Source organism: Oncorhynchus mykiss, chromosome 10, assembly GCF_057628025.1.
Source record: "Oncorhynchus mykiss isolate SJ-2025 chromosome 10, ASM5762802v1, whole genome shotgun sequence".
In the NCBI taxonomy this organism is placed as follows: domain Eukaryota; kingdom Metazoa; phylum Chordata; class Actinopteri; order Salmoniformes; family Salmonidae; genus Oncorhynchus; species Oncorhynchus mykiss.
Window position 1 is genome coordinate 17,875,875 of NC_143031.1, and position 13,623 is coordinate 17,889,497.

At 42.9% G+C, this 13,623-nt stretch overlaps 1 protein-coding gene across 8 annotated transcripts in view; it reads left to right on the forward strand.

Annotated features, from left to right (window-relative positions):
• The window catches only part of clip2 (CAP-GLY domain containing linker protein 2), a 70,792-nt gene that overhangs the window by 55,129 nt on the left and 2,040 nt on the right, over window positions 1-13,623 (forward strand). The window contains exons 8-18 of one of the 8 annotated variants that reach the window (XM_036989823.2): window positions 1,461-1,521; window positions 1,952-2,056; window positions 4,736-4,786; window positions 5,568-5,951; window positions 6,121-6,708; window positions 7,055-7,112; window positions 7,326-7,409; window positions 8,002-8,158; window positions 11,234-11,393; window positions 11,950-12,141; window positions 13,155-13,217. In XM_036989823.2, coding sequence (XP_036845718.2) covers window positions 1,461-1,521; window positions 1,952-2,056; window positions 4,736-4,786; window positions 5,568-5,951; window positions 6,121-6,708; window positions 7,055-7,112; window positions 7,326-7,409; window positions 8,002-8,158; window positions 11,234-11,393; window positions 11,950-12,141; window positions 13,155-13,217 — 1,903 coding nt within the window. Of the gene's footprint in view, window positions 1-1,460; window positions 1,522-1,951; window positions 2,057-4,735; window positions 4,787-5,567; window positions 5,952-6,120; window positions 6,709-7,054; window positions 7,113-7,325; window positions 7,410-8,001; window positions 8,159-11,233; window positions 11,394-11,949; window positions 12,142-13,154; window positions 13,381-13,623 lie in introns of those variants that run through there. The other 7 variants (XM_021617635.3, XM_021617636.3, XM_021617637.3 and 4 more) reach the window with 7 other exon arrangements.

Genomic DNA, 13,623 nt, shown 5'->3' on the forward strand with positions numbered 1-13,623 from the left:
ATAAAAGATCCCAGAAAAGTTCCATACGCACAAAAAGCTTATTTCTCTAAAATGTTGTGCACAAATTTGTTTACACCCCTGCTAGTGAGCATTTCTCTTTTGCCAAGATAATCCATCCACCTGACAGGTGTGGCATATCAAGAAGCTGATTAAATAGCATGATCATTACACAGTGCCCCTTGTGCTGGGGACAATAAAAGGCCATTCTAAAATGTGCAGTTTTGTCACACAGCACAATGCCACAGATGTCTCAAGTTTTGAGGAGCGTGCAATTGGCAAACTGACTGCAGGAATATCCACCAGAGCTGTTGCCAGAGAATTTAATGTTAATTTCTCTACCATAAGCCGCCTCCAACTTCGTTTTTAGAAAATTTGGCGAATTTGGCAGTATGTCCAACTGGCCTCCCAACTGCAAACCACATGCATGGCATCATGTGGGTGAGCGGTTTGCTGATGTCAACATTGTGAACAGAGGTGCCCTGTGGTGGTGGTGGGGTTATGGTATGGGCAGACATAAGCTACAGACAATGAACACAATTGCATTTTATCGATGGCAATTTGAATGCACAGAAATACCGTGACGAGATCCTGAGGCCCATCGTGAGGCCCATTTTTTTTAAGGTATTTGTGACCAACAGATGCATATCCGCATTCCCAGTCATGTGAAATCCATAGATTAGGGCCTAATAAATGTATTTAAATTGACTGATTTCTTCATATGAACCTTAACTGGGGCGACAGGGTAGCCTAGTGGTTAGAACGTTGGACTAGTAACCGGAAGGTTGCAAGTTCAAATCCCCGAGCAGAAAAGGAAATTGTTGCATGTTGCCTTTAAATTTTTGTTCAGTATAGTTACATTTAACTCATAGTTATAAGCTGTGGCGTAACATGTGCCTCCCCCCCCAAAAAAAAAACAGTATTGAAAAAATCTTTCATATACTTGAAGTGAGCTTGATTTAGCATGTCCAGTTTTCAAGGTGGGAGGATTTTTTACTTTGGGGACTATTCCATTGGTTCCATTGCACTGGTCATGCTCAATCAAGTGTACTTCAAGAGATTGAATTTACATACTGTATGCAGTTTTTGAAGTGGGCCAATCAATGCTTTCCTGTACAGAGTACTGAATCCGACTCAAATTTTCTACTGCTGGAGTATCGGCACCTTTTAAAGAACATTCACTCTAATATGAGTGCTGTCACCCAAAATGGTGTCACCCTATTTTGTTCCACTTCAAGCACTGACCATATATATTTGACCCAGGTGTGTTCCTGTGGCACAGTTGGTAAGAGTGGTGCTAGCAAAGCCAAGGTCATTGGATTCAATTTCCACAGGACTCAAATATGAATGCCAAAAATGTATGCAGTCACTACTGTAAATTGCTTTGAATGAAAGCCTTTGTCGGGTTGTGATCCTCTTCTGTGGCACTTCCCTGACACCTAGTGGCCGACGTGTTATTACAGGAAAGTGGAAGACCTTCAGTTCAGAGTGGAGGAGGAGTCCATCACCAAAGGAGACCTTGAGGTATTTGTCTACCGTTTGGCAAAAAGCTTAGATAAACAGTTTGATAAACATGTTTTGAAGGGATGAGAATGTGTGTTTATAAGATTACTTTAGCAAAAGTGATCAAATTTGGCTCTCCCTATAGTGCAATGTGAAAGCTGTTAATTAAAGTCTAGTAGGCTAATAACAACAGTTATGTTAGAGTGACCAAAAGGCTGTGCCAAACATATAGCGAGTCAAACAGTATGTGAGCAAAGACAGACAGAGGGACGTTTCACATTTTCAGTGTTTCTGTCTGTAAAATGTCTCATCCTTCAATTTGTTGACTGCTGTTACAGAGAATCCCATGTGATGTGTATTTCACACGTCTCTTCAACCTGTACAGGTTTCTGTCCTTCTATGTCTTTTTTTCCACCTCCTGTCTCTCTCCTTTCTCTCTCCCTCTCTGTAGACTCAGACGAAATTGGAGCATGCCCGTATTCGGCAACTTGAGCAGAATCTGTTCCTCGAAAAGTCGAGAGCAGAAAAGCTTCAGAAAGAATTAGAGGTGAAGCGGGTAAATGGAAAAGCTAGCCCAGCCTAGAGCTCCTGCCTGTATCCATTTTACTTTGCGCTTTTCGATTGTATCTTTTGTTTTGGTTGCAGTGGGACTTGAACACAAGTCCTTGTCATTCCTGTCCAGCACCTGTCTCCAAAGGTCCCCAAACTCAGTCACTCATACAGAAAATACTATGTCAGTTACGTCATCAAACGGCATAGACTACAATCAGAATGTGGTGCCATTGCCCTGATTTATGTATCAAGGATGCTCTGTACAGATGCCTAGAACATGACATTGACAGGTTTCATGTTGAGAGAAACAAATTGCAAGTGTTACCTGAACCGATTATTTAATTAATGAATGAATGTACATTCTGGTATAAGAATTGAGAAAACAACATGATGCTACATGTATATAAGTTGTGGAATAGTAGATCTATATTAGTCAACTCTGGTAAATCCCCCTAATTGAATTGTCCTCATGGTCTCTATTGCACAAATCATGTTCCAATTTTTCTGCTATCAGAGTGTGAGTCATCGTAATGGGAAAACCACTCCCTCTCTCTCTGGTTGCGTCTCTAATGGCACCCTATTCCCTATTGTGCACTACTTTTGACCAGAGCCGTATGAGCCCTGTTCAAAAGCAGTGCACTCTATAATGAAATAGGGTGCCTGAGACACAGCCTCTATCTAATCTCGCTTGGCTCTCAGCCCCACTCCTACTCGGTTTCCCATCAGCTGTAGAGTGTCAGAGTGTTGGAGACCACTCACTCTGCCCTGCAGCGATCACTTTTTCCTTGTTCCTTTTGCTGCTCACTCGCAAAATCTTTTTAGATTTCTCAGGCTGCACTGCTGGAGCAGTTGTCAGCTGTAGTCAGCTTTGTTTCCACTGTTCATAAGAATTAGCACAAATGTCACACTTCCATTGAGTTCTGCTGAGGACCAAAATGTTATCTCATACAGTTAATTAGTAATATACACACGGTGGCCAGTTTATTAGGTAAACAACCCTGTTCATGAAAATGGTTCGCTCCTACAGTGAGTCACATGGCCGTGGCTTGCTATATAAAGCAAGCAGACAAGCATCGAGGCATTCAGTTACTGTTCGTTGAACGTTAGAATGAGCAAGAGGAGTAACCTAAGTGACTTTGGGCGTGGTATGATTGTCGATGCTAGGCATGCCGGTTCCAACATCTCAGAAACGGCTGGCCTTAAAAACGCACAGCACTGTCTAGGGTTTACCCAGAATGGTGCAACAAACAAAAAAACATCCAGTCAATGGCACTCCTGTGGGTGAAAACAGATTGTTGATGAGAGGTCGAAGGAGTAGGGCGAGAATCATGTAAGCTGACAGGTGGGCCACAACAGGCAAATAATGTCAGAGTACAACAGTGGTGTTGGCATCTCGGATTGCACAACTTGTAGATGCTTGTCACGAATGGGCTATTGCAGCAGATGACCACACCGGGTTCCACTCCTATCAGCCTAAAATAAAAAGAAGTGGCTCCAGTGGGCACGTGATCACCAACACTGGACAATTGAGGAGTGGAAAAACATTGCCTGGTCCGACGAATCCCGGTTCGTCATGCTGATGGCAGAGTCAGAATTTTGTGTAAGCAGCATTAGTCCATGGCCCCATCATGCCTGATTTCAACAGTACAGACTGGTGGCAGTGGTGCAATGGTGTGGGGAATGTTTTCCTGGCACACGTAAGGTCCCTAGATACCAATTGAGCAACGTTTCCATGCCCCAAAGGATTCTGGCTGTTCTGTAGGCAAAGGGGGGTCCGACCCAGTACTATACTGAACAAAAATATAAATGCAAAATGCAACAACTTCAACTATTTAATTTAAGGAAATCAGTACATTTAAATACAGATAGGCCCTAATCTATGGATTTCACATTACTGGGCAGGGGTGCAGCTATGCCCACCAACTGGGGAGCCAGGCCCAGGCAATCAGAATTAGTTTTTCCCAAAAGGGATTTATTACAGACAGAAATACTGCATTAGTCTCAGATGATCCCACAGGATCCCGCAGGTGAAGAAGCCAGATGTGGAGGTACTGGGCTTGCGTGGTTACACATGGTCTGCGGTTATGAGGCCTGCCAAAATGTATTTACTGACAAATTCTCTAAATTGACAGAGGCGGCTTATGGTAAAGAAATTAACATTCAATTCTCTGGCAACAGCTCTGGTGGATATTCCTGCAGTCAGAATGCCAATTACATCCTCCTGTAAAACTTGAGACATCTATGGTATTGTGTTGGGTGACAAAATTGCACATTTTAGAGTGGCCTTTTATTGTCCCAAGCACAAGGTGCACCTGTGTAATGATCATGCTGTTTAATCATTTTGTTGATATGCCACACCTGTGGATGGATTAACTTGGCAAAGGAGAAATGCTCAATAACAGGGATGTATACAAATTTGTACACAACACTTGAGAGAAATAAGCTTTTTGTGATTATGGAACATTTCTGGGCTATTTTATTTCAGCTCATGAAACATGGGACCAACACTTTACATGTTGCATTTATATTTTTGTTCAGTGTAAATGGGTGTACCTAATAAACTGGCCACTGAGTGTATAACTATACAATCGTTTTGTGTTGAGACACAAGGCTAGGTACTTAGACAGCACAGTTGTGTCATGAATGTTAAATAGAGCTACAAATATACTGCTTATACCTACAGGGAAGACGCAGACTTGATGCTGCACCCTTGAGGTTGGATAAAAGAACCAAGGTGAAACAAAATGGACTCGTCGTTTCGTTCGGCTCTGCTCATCTGCTAAGCTATCTAAACTGTTTGATTCTCAATTGTCTGTTGTTGACGACGTGGATCTTGCACAGTCAATCTTGCATTTTTCTTGGACTTAATTATTGTCTGAATGCTATTAGGGAACTTTCTGTTAACTCCTTTTCCTAGAAACCGATCAACTGTAGAGTTGCGTTTCTCTCAATGGCCACATTAACATACTATGCACTGCGTGCCATCAGATCTGCTCGGTCAAACATGGAGTTCAGTCATTTTAATTGGATGTTTGTAAATGTCACACAATTACTATGTGTGCTCCTAGTGATTTCCTATCTATGTGTAGTGTTATGTCTGGGGTTTGCTATGGGCTTTGTGCTTCTGCCTGGCTTGTAGAGTGAGAAACCTGCAGAGAATGGCTTGCTTTCCCTTTCATTTTTCTTACAAACTTCATCTCATATGTTGCATTGCACTTGCTGATTTAAAAGTTCTACTTGTTTTTTTTTTACATCTGCAAACAAAGGATTTCCTGCAACCAATGAATTTCATCTGTATTCTACAGGCCCAGCTTGTACACTCATATGATTCTCAATATACCTATTTTCCTTTGGCATGCATGCTCTAGTCAAGCATTTTATCGAAACGATTTATGCTTGAATGATGTCATCCTGAAATGACATCACCACGCTACGGGATAGACACCCATGTCGGTTTCGTTAATGACAAACCATGTTACGGCAACGAAGTGCTCTTTCTCTCTCTCCCTCCACAGCAAAGCACAGTTGAGGAGAAGAGCCACGTAATGCAGCTGGAAGAGGAGCTGGCCCTGAGGCAGGCCGAGATCGAGGAGCTCCAGGTCCAGCTCAGGGACCCCGACTCTCACCCCAACATGGCCGAGGACGGGTACCCCACCCAGGGGCCGGTGGCCCAGTCGGAGACCTTCCTGCTCCGGGAGCAGCTCCTGACAGCGGGTCGGGAGCACCACAAGGAGAGCAGCCAGCTGAGGGAGAAGTACGAGGTGGCAGTGGTGGCGGGCCAGGAGGAGACAAACAGACTAAAAGCCATGGTGGACAAACAGAGTCAGGAGATCATCGATTTGAAGCAGAGAGTCCAGCAGGCCACTACAGAGAACATGGAGATGATGGACAACTGGAAGGTGAGAGGCACTGTTCTCTTTTATTTTTATATTAAAATGTAATCTTTCATCTTTCTCACATCAACAATTTGGCCTCTCTCACTCTCCTTTTCTCTCTTTTACTCTGTGTGTGTGCGCATGGGTGTGTCTTTTTAGTACTAATAATCGCGTATCCCCTCCTCTCCTCAAGGTCAGGCTGGACACCCTGGTCAACGACCACCAGCGGTCTCTGGAGGACCTGAAGACCTCGCTATCCAGCCAGAGCGGCTCGGCCGAGGGCCAAGAGCAGGACCCTCAGGAGCTGAGGACCACCCTGGAAAGTCTGCGCATGGAGCACCAGTTGGAGCTGGAGAACCTCAAGGCCAGACACGAGATCGAGGCGGCTGTGCTGGCCAAGGAGCGTGAGGATCTGCGCTCCCGCCTGCAGGACGCCAAGGACCAGCTGGACGAGAGCAGCCAGAACGGGAAGAACCAGGCCCAGACGGAGGCCAGAAGCAACCAGCTGACCCTGGAGCTGAGAGATGCCCGGGAGGAGCTCCAGAAGGCCCAGCTGAGGGTGGGCGAGGTGGAGAGGCAGAAGGGAGAGAAGGACGGGGCCCAGGATGAGCTCCGGGAGCGCCTTGAGCTGGCTGAGAAGAAGATGGTGGATTATGAGGCCCTGCAGAAAGCTGAGGCCCAGAGTCGGGCCGAGCTCCACAGCCTGGAGGAAAAGCTGAGGGTGACTGAGAACCGACTGCAGGCGGTGCAGGATGACCACCACATGCCACAAGATGCCAACGTGAGTCCTCCAGGGTATAGCTGTGGTAGAAATTAGTTGTAGATGCTATGCTGTGGTCCATATGAGATTAGAGTCCTTTGACCCAACTATAAAATTAACTAAGGTTGTGTTTAGAGTGGAACTAAAGCCCCTATTCATGTGATCTAATGCTAGCTACTTTTCACAGTCATTATTAGAGAGCCCTTTCTAGAAACACTCTTTACACAAGTAAATAATATCACTTCCACATGATATCCATGCATTTCTACTTCCTTGTGTGTTTTGACATCTTTGCCCTCAATAAACAAATGAAGCACAGAGTTGTCATGGATTTGCTTTTTAACTCTCCATTCTGTCTCCCACTCAGGTTATAGAAAAGAATGACATCTCAGAGGAGAAGATTAAGCTAAAACAGACTGTTGAAGGTATCGTAAATGTTAACCTAGTTAATTAAGTTGTGTTGTTACTGTACACATATTTTTATGTAAATGAGAATGGTTTTAAAGACCCTTAAAACAAACCTGTGTTATAGTAAAGTATTTCAAATGTCAGACCTCTGTAGGCTTTTGATTGTACTTTGAGGACATATAGTTAGATTCCAAGGTTTTTGACCAATGGTAGTTTCATGTTTCTTTCAGAAACTATGGAGAACCTGACCAAAAGAGAAAAAGAGGTCTCCACTCTCACGTCACAGTTTGATGCCCTCAAATCACAGATAACTGGTAAATTATGCTGCTACAACTGATGAAGATTTGAGTGGTCCAAACATTGTCAAATAAACTCCCATGGGAGCATTGAATGCAGTTTTAGTTAAAGGAATACCGTGGGATTTTGGCAATGCACAAGATACTCAGACTTCCAGTAATTGTGCTAACGCTAGTTAGCATTGGCTCGCGAAACTACCTCCAACTTCCTTCATACTGGACACAGAGACATGAAAATGTTATCTACAAGTTCATCCCTTTAACATGATTTTGATATCCAGAACCTGCTCTGTGCGTATGTAATCTCTTCTATTTATGATATTTTGCACTCTATGAATGTCTTGACAAATACGACACATTCACTCTTTATCAACTACATGTACAGTAAGTATTTGGTTGCCTGAGATTGAATGTTCACTCAAACATATTGCATGTAAAAAAATTAAATCCCTAAATTATGAAACGTTTATAAAAAATGTCACTGACTGGCAACTGAAAATACATATCTTTTTTTGAATATACATATTTGAAGCTCCAACACTGCAGCACTGTTTGGTCCAAACTAAACATTGAACTCTAAATCCTTCTCCAACCTGTCTTGGTCCACCAGCCTTGGAGGGCAAAGTTCGCTCAGGTGAGAAGAAGGCTGACACCCTGGTCAAGGAGAAGATGCGCCTGGAGGCCGACCTTGAGTCCATGACCAAGAAGTCCCATGATGCATCTGGACAGCTGGTCGTCATTAGCCAGGAGTTACTGAAGAAGGAGAGGTAATTTGACAGAGAGAGAGAGAAAGAGAGAGAACACTTGATTTTCTACCACAGCGCAGAATTTTCACAGCAGCCCACCCACTGCTACAAGAGAGAACTTACATTCCTCTGCAGGAGATGAGATATTTGATAAAGCATGTGAAACTGCCCCCACTCTTTAGATATACAGAATTTCCTTCTAGAATCTTGCATTTTCAAAGACTGACGAAACGGTCGCAACTCTTCTTTGTGATATGCAGTCACTAGATGTACACTAGACATCTTTTTTTATGAGGATCAACCTACTTAGGTTAAAAGCTGTTAAGGTAATGGAGATAATTAGCCTGATTAAAAGTAGGGCCAAAATGCCTTTTTAGCCTTCAAATCAATGCATTGTCGTGGCTGAGAATTCTATGTTACTCTAAGGTGTTTAGTGAGATTAGTAAATGTAGGGCTGGAAATATAAGCTAAAATGAATTAAAAAGACAATAACGCAACATGAGGTACCTCAGTGACTCTTCGGTCACCTAAGTTTGCAGTATTTGACCGTGTCACCTGCCTTTCATGGATAAAAAAAATCTATTTGCTGTAGTGTTAAGATTTCTCTTCAATGGACTAAGGGGCCTAGCCCGAACCATGAAAAACAGCCCCATACCATTATTCCTCCTCCACCCAACTTTACAGTTGACACTATGCATTGGGACAGGTAGCGTTCTCCTGGCATCCGCCAAACCCAGATTTGTCCATCAGACTGCCGGATGGTGAAGCGTGATTCCACTGCTCCAGAGCCCAATGGCGGCGAGCTTTACACCACTCCAGGCAACGCTTGGCAATGGCTTGTGTGCGGCTGTTCTACCATGGAAACCCATTTCATGATGCTCCCGACGAACAGTTCTTGTGCTGACATTGCTACCAGGGGTAGTTTGGAACCGAGGACCGACTATTTTTATGTGCTACACACTTCAGCACTCGGCAGTCCCGTTCTATGAACTTGTGTGGCCTACCACTTTGCGGCTGAGCCGTTGTTGCTCCTAGACGTTTCCACTTCACAATAACAGCAATTATTGTAGACTGGGGCAGCTCTAGCAGGGCAGAAATTTTAGCAAACTGACATGTTGGAAAGGTGGCATTCTATAACTGTGCAACGTTGATAGTCATTGAGCCCTTCAGTGAGACCATTCTACAATATTTGTCTATGGAGATTGCATGGCTGTGTGCTCGATTTTATACACCTGTCAGCAAAATGTGTAGCTGAAATAGCCAAATCCACTAATTTTAAGGGGTGTCCACATACTTTTGTTTGTATATGCAGTACAGGTCAAAAGTTTGGATGCACCTATTAATTCAAGGGTTTTTCATAATTGTTGCTATTTTCTACATTGTAGAATAGTAGTGAAGACATCCAAACTATGAAATAACACATATGGAATCATGTAGTAACCAAAAAAGTGTGAAACAAAGATTATTCAAAGTAGCCACCCTTTTCCTTGACAGCTTTACACACTCTTGGCATTTTCTCAACCAGCTTCATGAGGAATGCTTTTCCAACCGTCTTCAATGAGTTCCCACATATGCTGAGCACTTGTTGGATGCTTTTCGTTCACTCTGCGGTCCAACTCATCCAAAACCATCTCAATTGGGTTGAGGTCAGGTGATTGTGGAGGCCAGGTCATCTGATGCAGCACTCCATCACTCTCCTTCTTGGTAAAATTTCCCTTACACAGCCTGGAGGTGTGTTTTGGGTTATTGTCCTGTTGAAAAACAAATTGTAGTCCCCCAATGCGCAAACCAGATGGGATGGCGTATCGCTGCAGAATGCTGTGGTAGCCATGCTGGTTAAGTGTGCCTTTTGAATTCTAAATAAATAACTGACAGTGTCACCAGCAAAACAACATCACACCTCCTCTTCCATGCTTCATGGCGGGAACCACACATGCGGAGGAGATCATCCATTCACCTACTCTGTATCTTACAAAGACATGGCGGTTGGAACCAACAATCTCAAATTTGGACTCACCAGACCAAAGGACAGATTTCCACCGATCTAATGTCCATTGCTTGTGTTTCTTGGCCCAAGCAAGTCTCTTCTTCTTATTGGTGTCCTTTAGTAGTGGTTTCTTTACAGCAATTCTACCATAAAGGCCTGTTTCACGCAGTCTCCTCCGAACAGTTGATATGTGTCTGTTACTTGTACTCTGTGAAGCATTTATTTGGGGTGTAACCTGAGGCTGGTAACTCTAATGAACTTATCCTCTGCAGCAGAGGTAACTCTGGGTCTTCCTTGAGAGCCAGTGTCATCATAGCGCTTGATGGTTTTTGTGATTGCACTCAAAGTTCTTGAAATTATCGGCATTGACTGACCTTCATGTCTTAAAGTAAGGATGGACTGTTGTTTCTCTTTGCTTATTTGAGCTGTTCTTGCCCAATATGGACTTGGTCTTTTACCATCTTCTGTATACCAACCCTAGCTTGTCACAACACAACTGATTGGCTCAAATGCAAAAGCACCCAACAAGTGCTCAGCATATGTGGGAACTCCTTCAAGACTGTTGGAAAACTATTCTGGGTGAAGCTGGTTGAGAGAATGTCAAGAGTGTGCAAAGCTGTCATCAAGGCAAATTGTGGCTAATTCGAAGAATCTAAAATATACTTTCATTTGTTTAACACTTTTTTGGTTACTACATGATTCCATATGTTATTTCATAGTTTATATATCTTCACTATTATTCTACAATGTAGAAAATAGTCCAAATAAAGAAAAACCCTTGAATGAGTAGGTTTGTCCAAACGTTTGACTGGTACTATATATATATATATATATATATATATATATATACGCTTTTATTAGCACAGCTCAATAAAGCATGTTCCCTGTATCGTCGATAGGTTTGGGTCATTGATGATGAAACAACTCTTAATCTAGCCTGGGTGCCAGTCTCTTTCTGCTCTCTTGCCAACTCCTTATGGAATTGTCATGCCAATGACAGCATTGGAGTTGGCAAGAGCACAATCAGGTCTGGGACCAGGCTAACCTGAATCAGGAAGGCAAGCGTAAATCTTAATGGTTTTCTTTACTGTATCGTCCTCTTGTTTCAGGAGTCTGAACGAGCTGAGGGTGTTACTGCTGGACTCCCCTCGCCACTCGCTTGGCCTGGACCGAGACCTGAGCCGAGAGGTGCACAAGGCGGAATGGAGAGTGAAGGAGCAAAAACTCCAGGATGACATCAAGACCCTGAGAGACAAACTGCTCCTGCTGGTGAGAGGGATGGGGTTCTGGGAGATGTCAATCACATTGTTGGCTCCGCCCATCTTGAAGCACATCATGTGTCCATCAACCCAGGGTTATTCACTTGCAACCAAATGAAAGTAAACAGACCGAAACCGTGAGGAACGTTTGTTTTCGCTGCAAAACGTTTTGCTCTGGTGTGCACTAATAAAGTTTTGTGTTTTCTGTTCACACACAGATGAAAGCTGGTCTAGCAGTAGAAAAGTCTACTTGATTAAGATTATAATAATTTCATGTTTCATATTCAAAGTGGATACAGTACATGGCTATTGTTTCATTCTGGTCTGTATTCTATATGATTTAAAAAAAACAATGTGCTCCCTGTATTTGTACTAAAGGCAGATCTAGCAATGATAGATGTAACCCTCCACATTTTTCCAGGAAGGGCTTTAATAACTAAACAGTTGTTCATTAGGGCACACTATAAAATACAAGGTAGACCCTTCCTGTTTCAATCCATTTTCTTTATTTTGGTGCCTAATGAACACCCAGTTGATTCCTACACGTGATATGTGTGTGTTCTCAGGGCAGGGAAAGGGGCTCGTCCCCAGACCACCGGCGCTACTCTATGCTGGACCCGTCAGCTCTGGACACGGAGGTGAGCCGTCTGCGCCAGCGGCTCCTGAGCACCGAGGAGGCCCTGAGGGGAGCTCTGGAGCACAACCAGGAAGTGGACCAGCTGGTGCAAGCCATGCGCACGCACCCAGACAAGACCCAGGTAAACAAGCCCAGGATCAACTCTAGCTAGTATTTGTTTTGTCTTTTCCAGGACTGATTTTGTTGATAGTGGCCATTTAGAAAGAGTCGACTTCAGGGGTCTTCAACCTTTTCTTGCACAGTGATCCCTGCCCAGGCAAATTGGCGACCCATGGACACCATCATATATTACCAAAAAATAGATGTTTTACATGTCTTGTCTTATCATCAATTGAATGGAAAGGAGAAGTAATCAACATTTTTGGGTAGATAGTTTTTTTGAAAATTGGACGAGGAAGTGTAAACTATAACATAGAATGGTAACTCCAAACACATTTTCGCTAATACCAGCTGTTTAGCTGGTTAAACAAAGGTTAGCCATGTGTTGGCAAAAATGAATGAAGTCAAGAAGTCTTACCAGCAGTTAGGTTGCATTCTGTTTTTGGCAATTGCTGCAATGTGTGTGCAGGCCCCGCAAGTGAGTTTGATTAGCAAATGAAAAACATTACGTCAAACAGGTATCATCAGTCTATGTACCATGTAATAAAGTACTAACTAACAACACTGTAATTACACTGTACCTGCCTTTTGTAACTAAAACGTAAAATCCGTAAATACATGGTTTTAGTGATATTTTAACAGATACTTCGGGACTTTGATAAGGAAGTTGCTAACTAGCACTAGCGCATGGACTGGAAATCGCTAGCAGATGCTGTTACTTTTTATTTTAGCCTACTTGGTAAATATTTTCTTCTTCTTGAACTGCACTGTTGGTTAATGGCTTGTAAGTAAACATTTCACAGTAAAGTCTACACTTGTTGTATTCGGCGTATGTGGCAAATAAAGTTTGATTCCGTTTTTTTTAAGTTGATTTGAAATACTCATCGTGCTGACGCTAGTTAGCATTGGCTCGTGAAATTAACTTTTTTAATATAAAGTAGGTCGTATGATACAAAAGTCAGGATATACGAGTTTGAGTAATGTAAAATGCACCAGTAGCTTGACAAGCTGTTTTCTTTAATGATTCTCTTTCAGGTGCATGGTGGTGCAAATTCAGCCAATGGGATTTATCAACAGGATTCTTCCTTTACTCAAGATGTAGGTATTAATTCATCATTATAAACTGGATAGGTTGGGTTCTGGATGCTGATTAGCTGAAAGCCGTGGTATATCAGAAGATATACTACGGGTATGATGCAAAATGACTTGTTTACTGTTCTAATTATGCTAGTAATAGTTTATAATAGCAATAAGGCACCTCAGGGGTTTGTGTTATATGGCCAATATACCACGGCTAAGGGCTGTATCCAGCAGGTATGTTGCATGTTGCGTCGTGCATAAGAAAAGCCCTTAGCCGTGGTATATTGGCCATATACCACACCTCCTATATCAATCACGCATGTTATATGTCACATCAATTAAATGTATCTTAGCTACATAGATCAGTTAAATATAAACTCACTGTCTAGAGATGCACTGAATGCATGCTGCACTTTTTTATTCG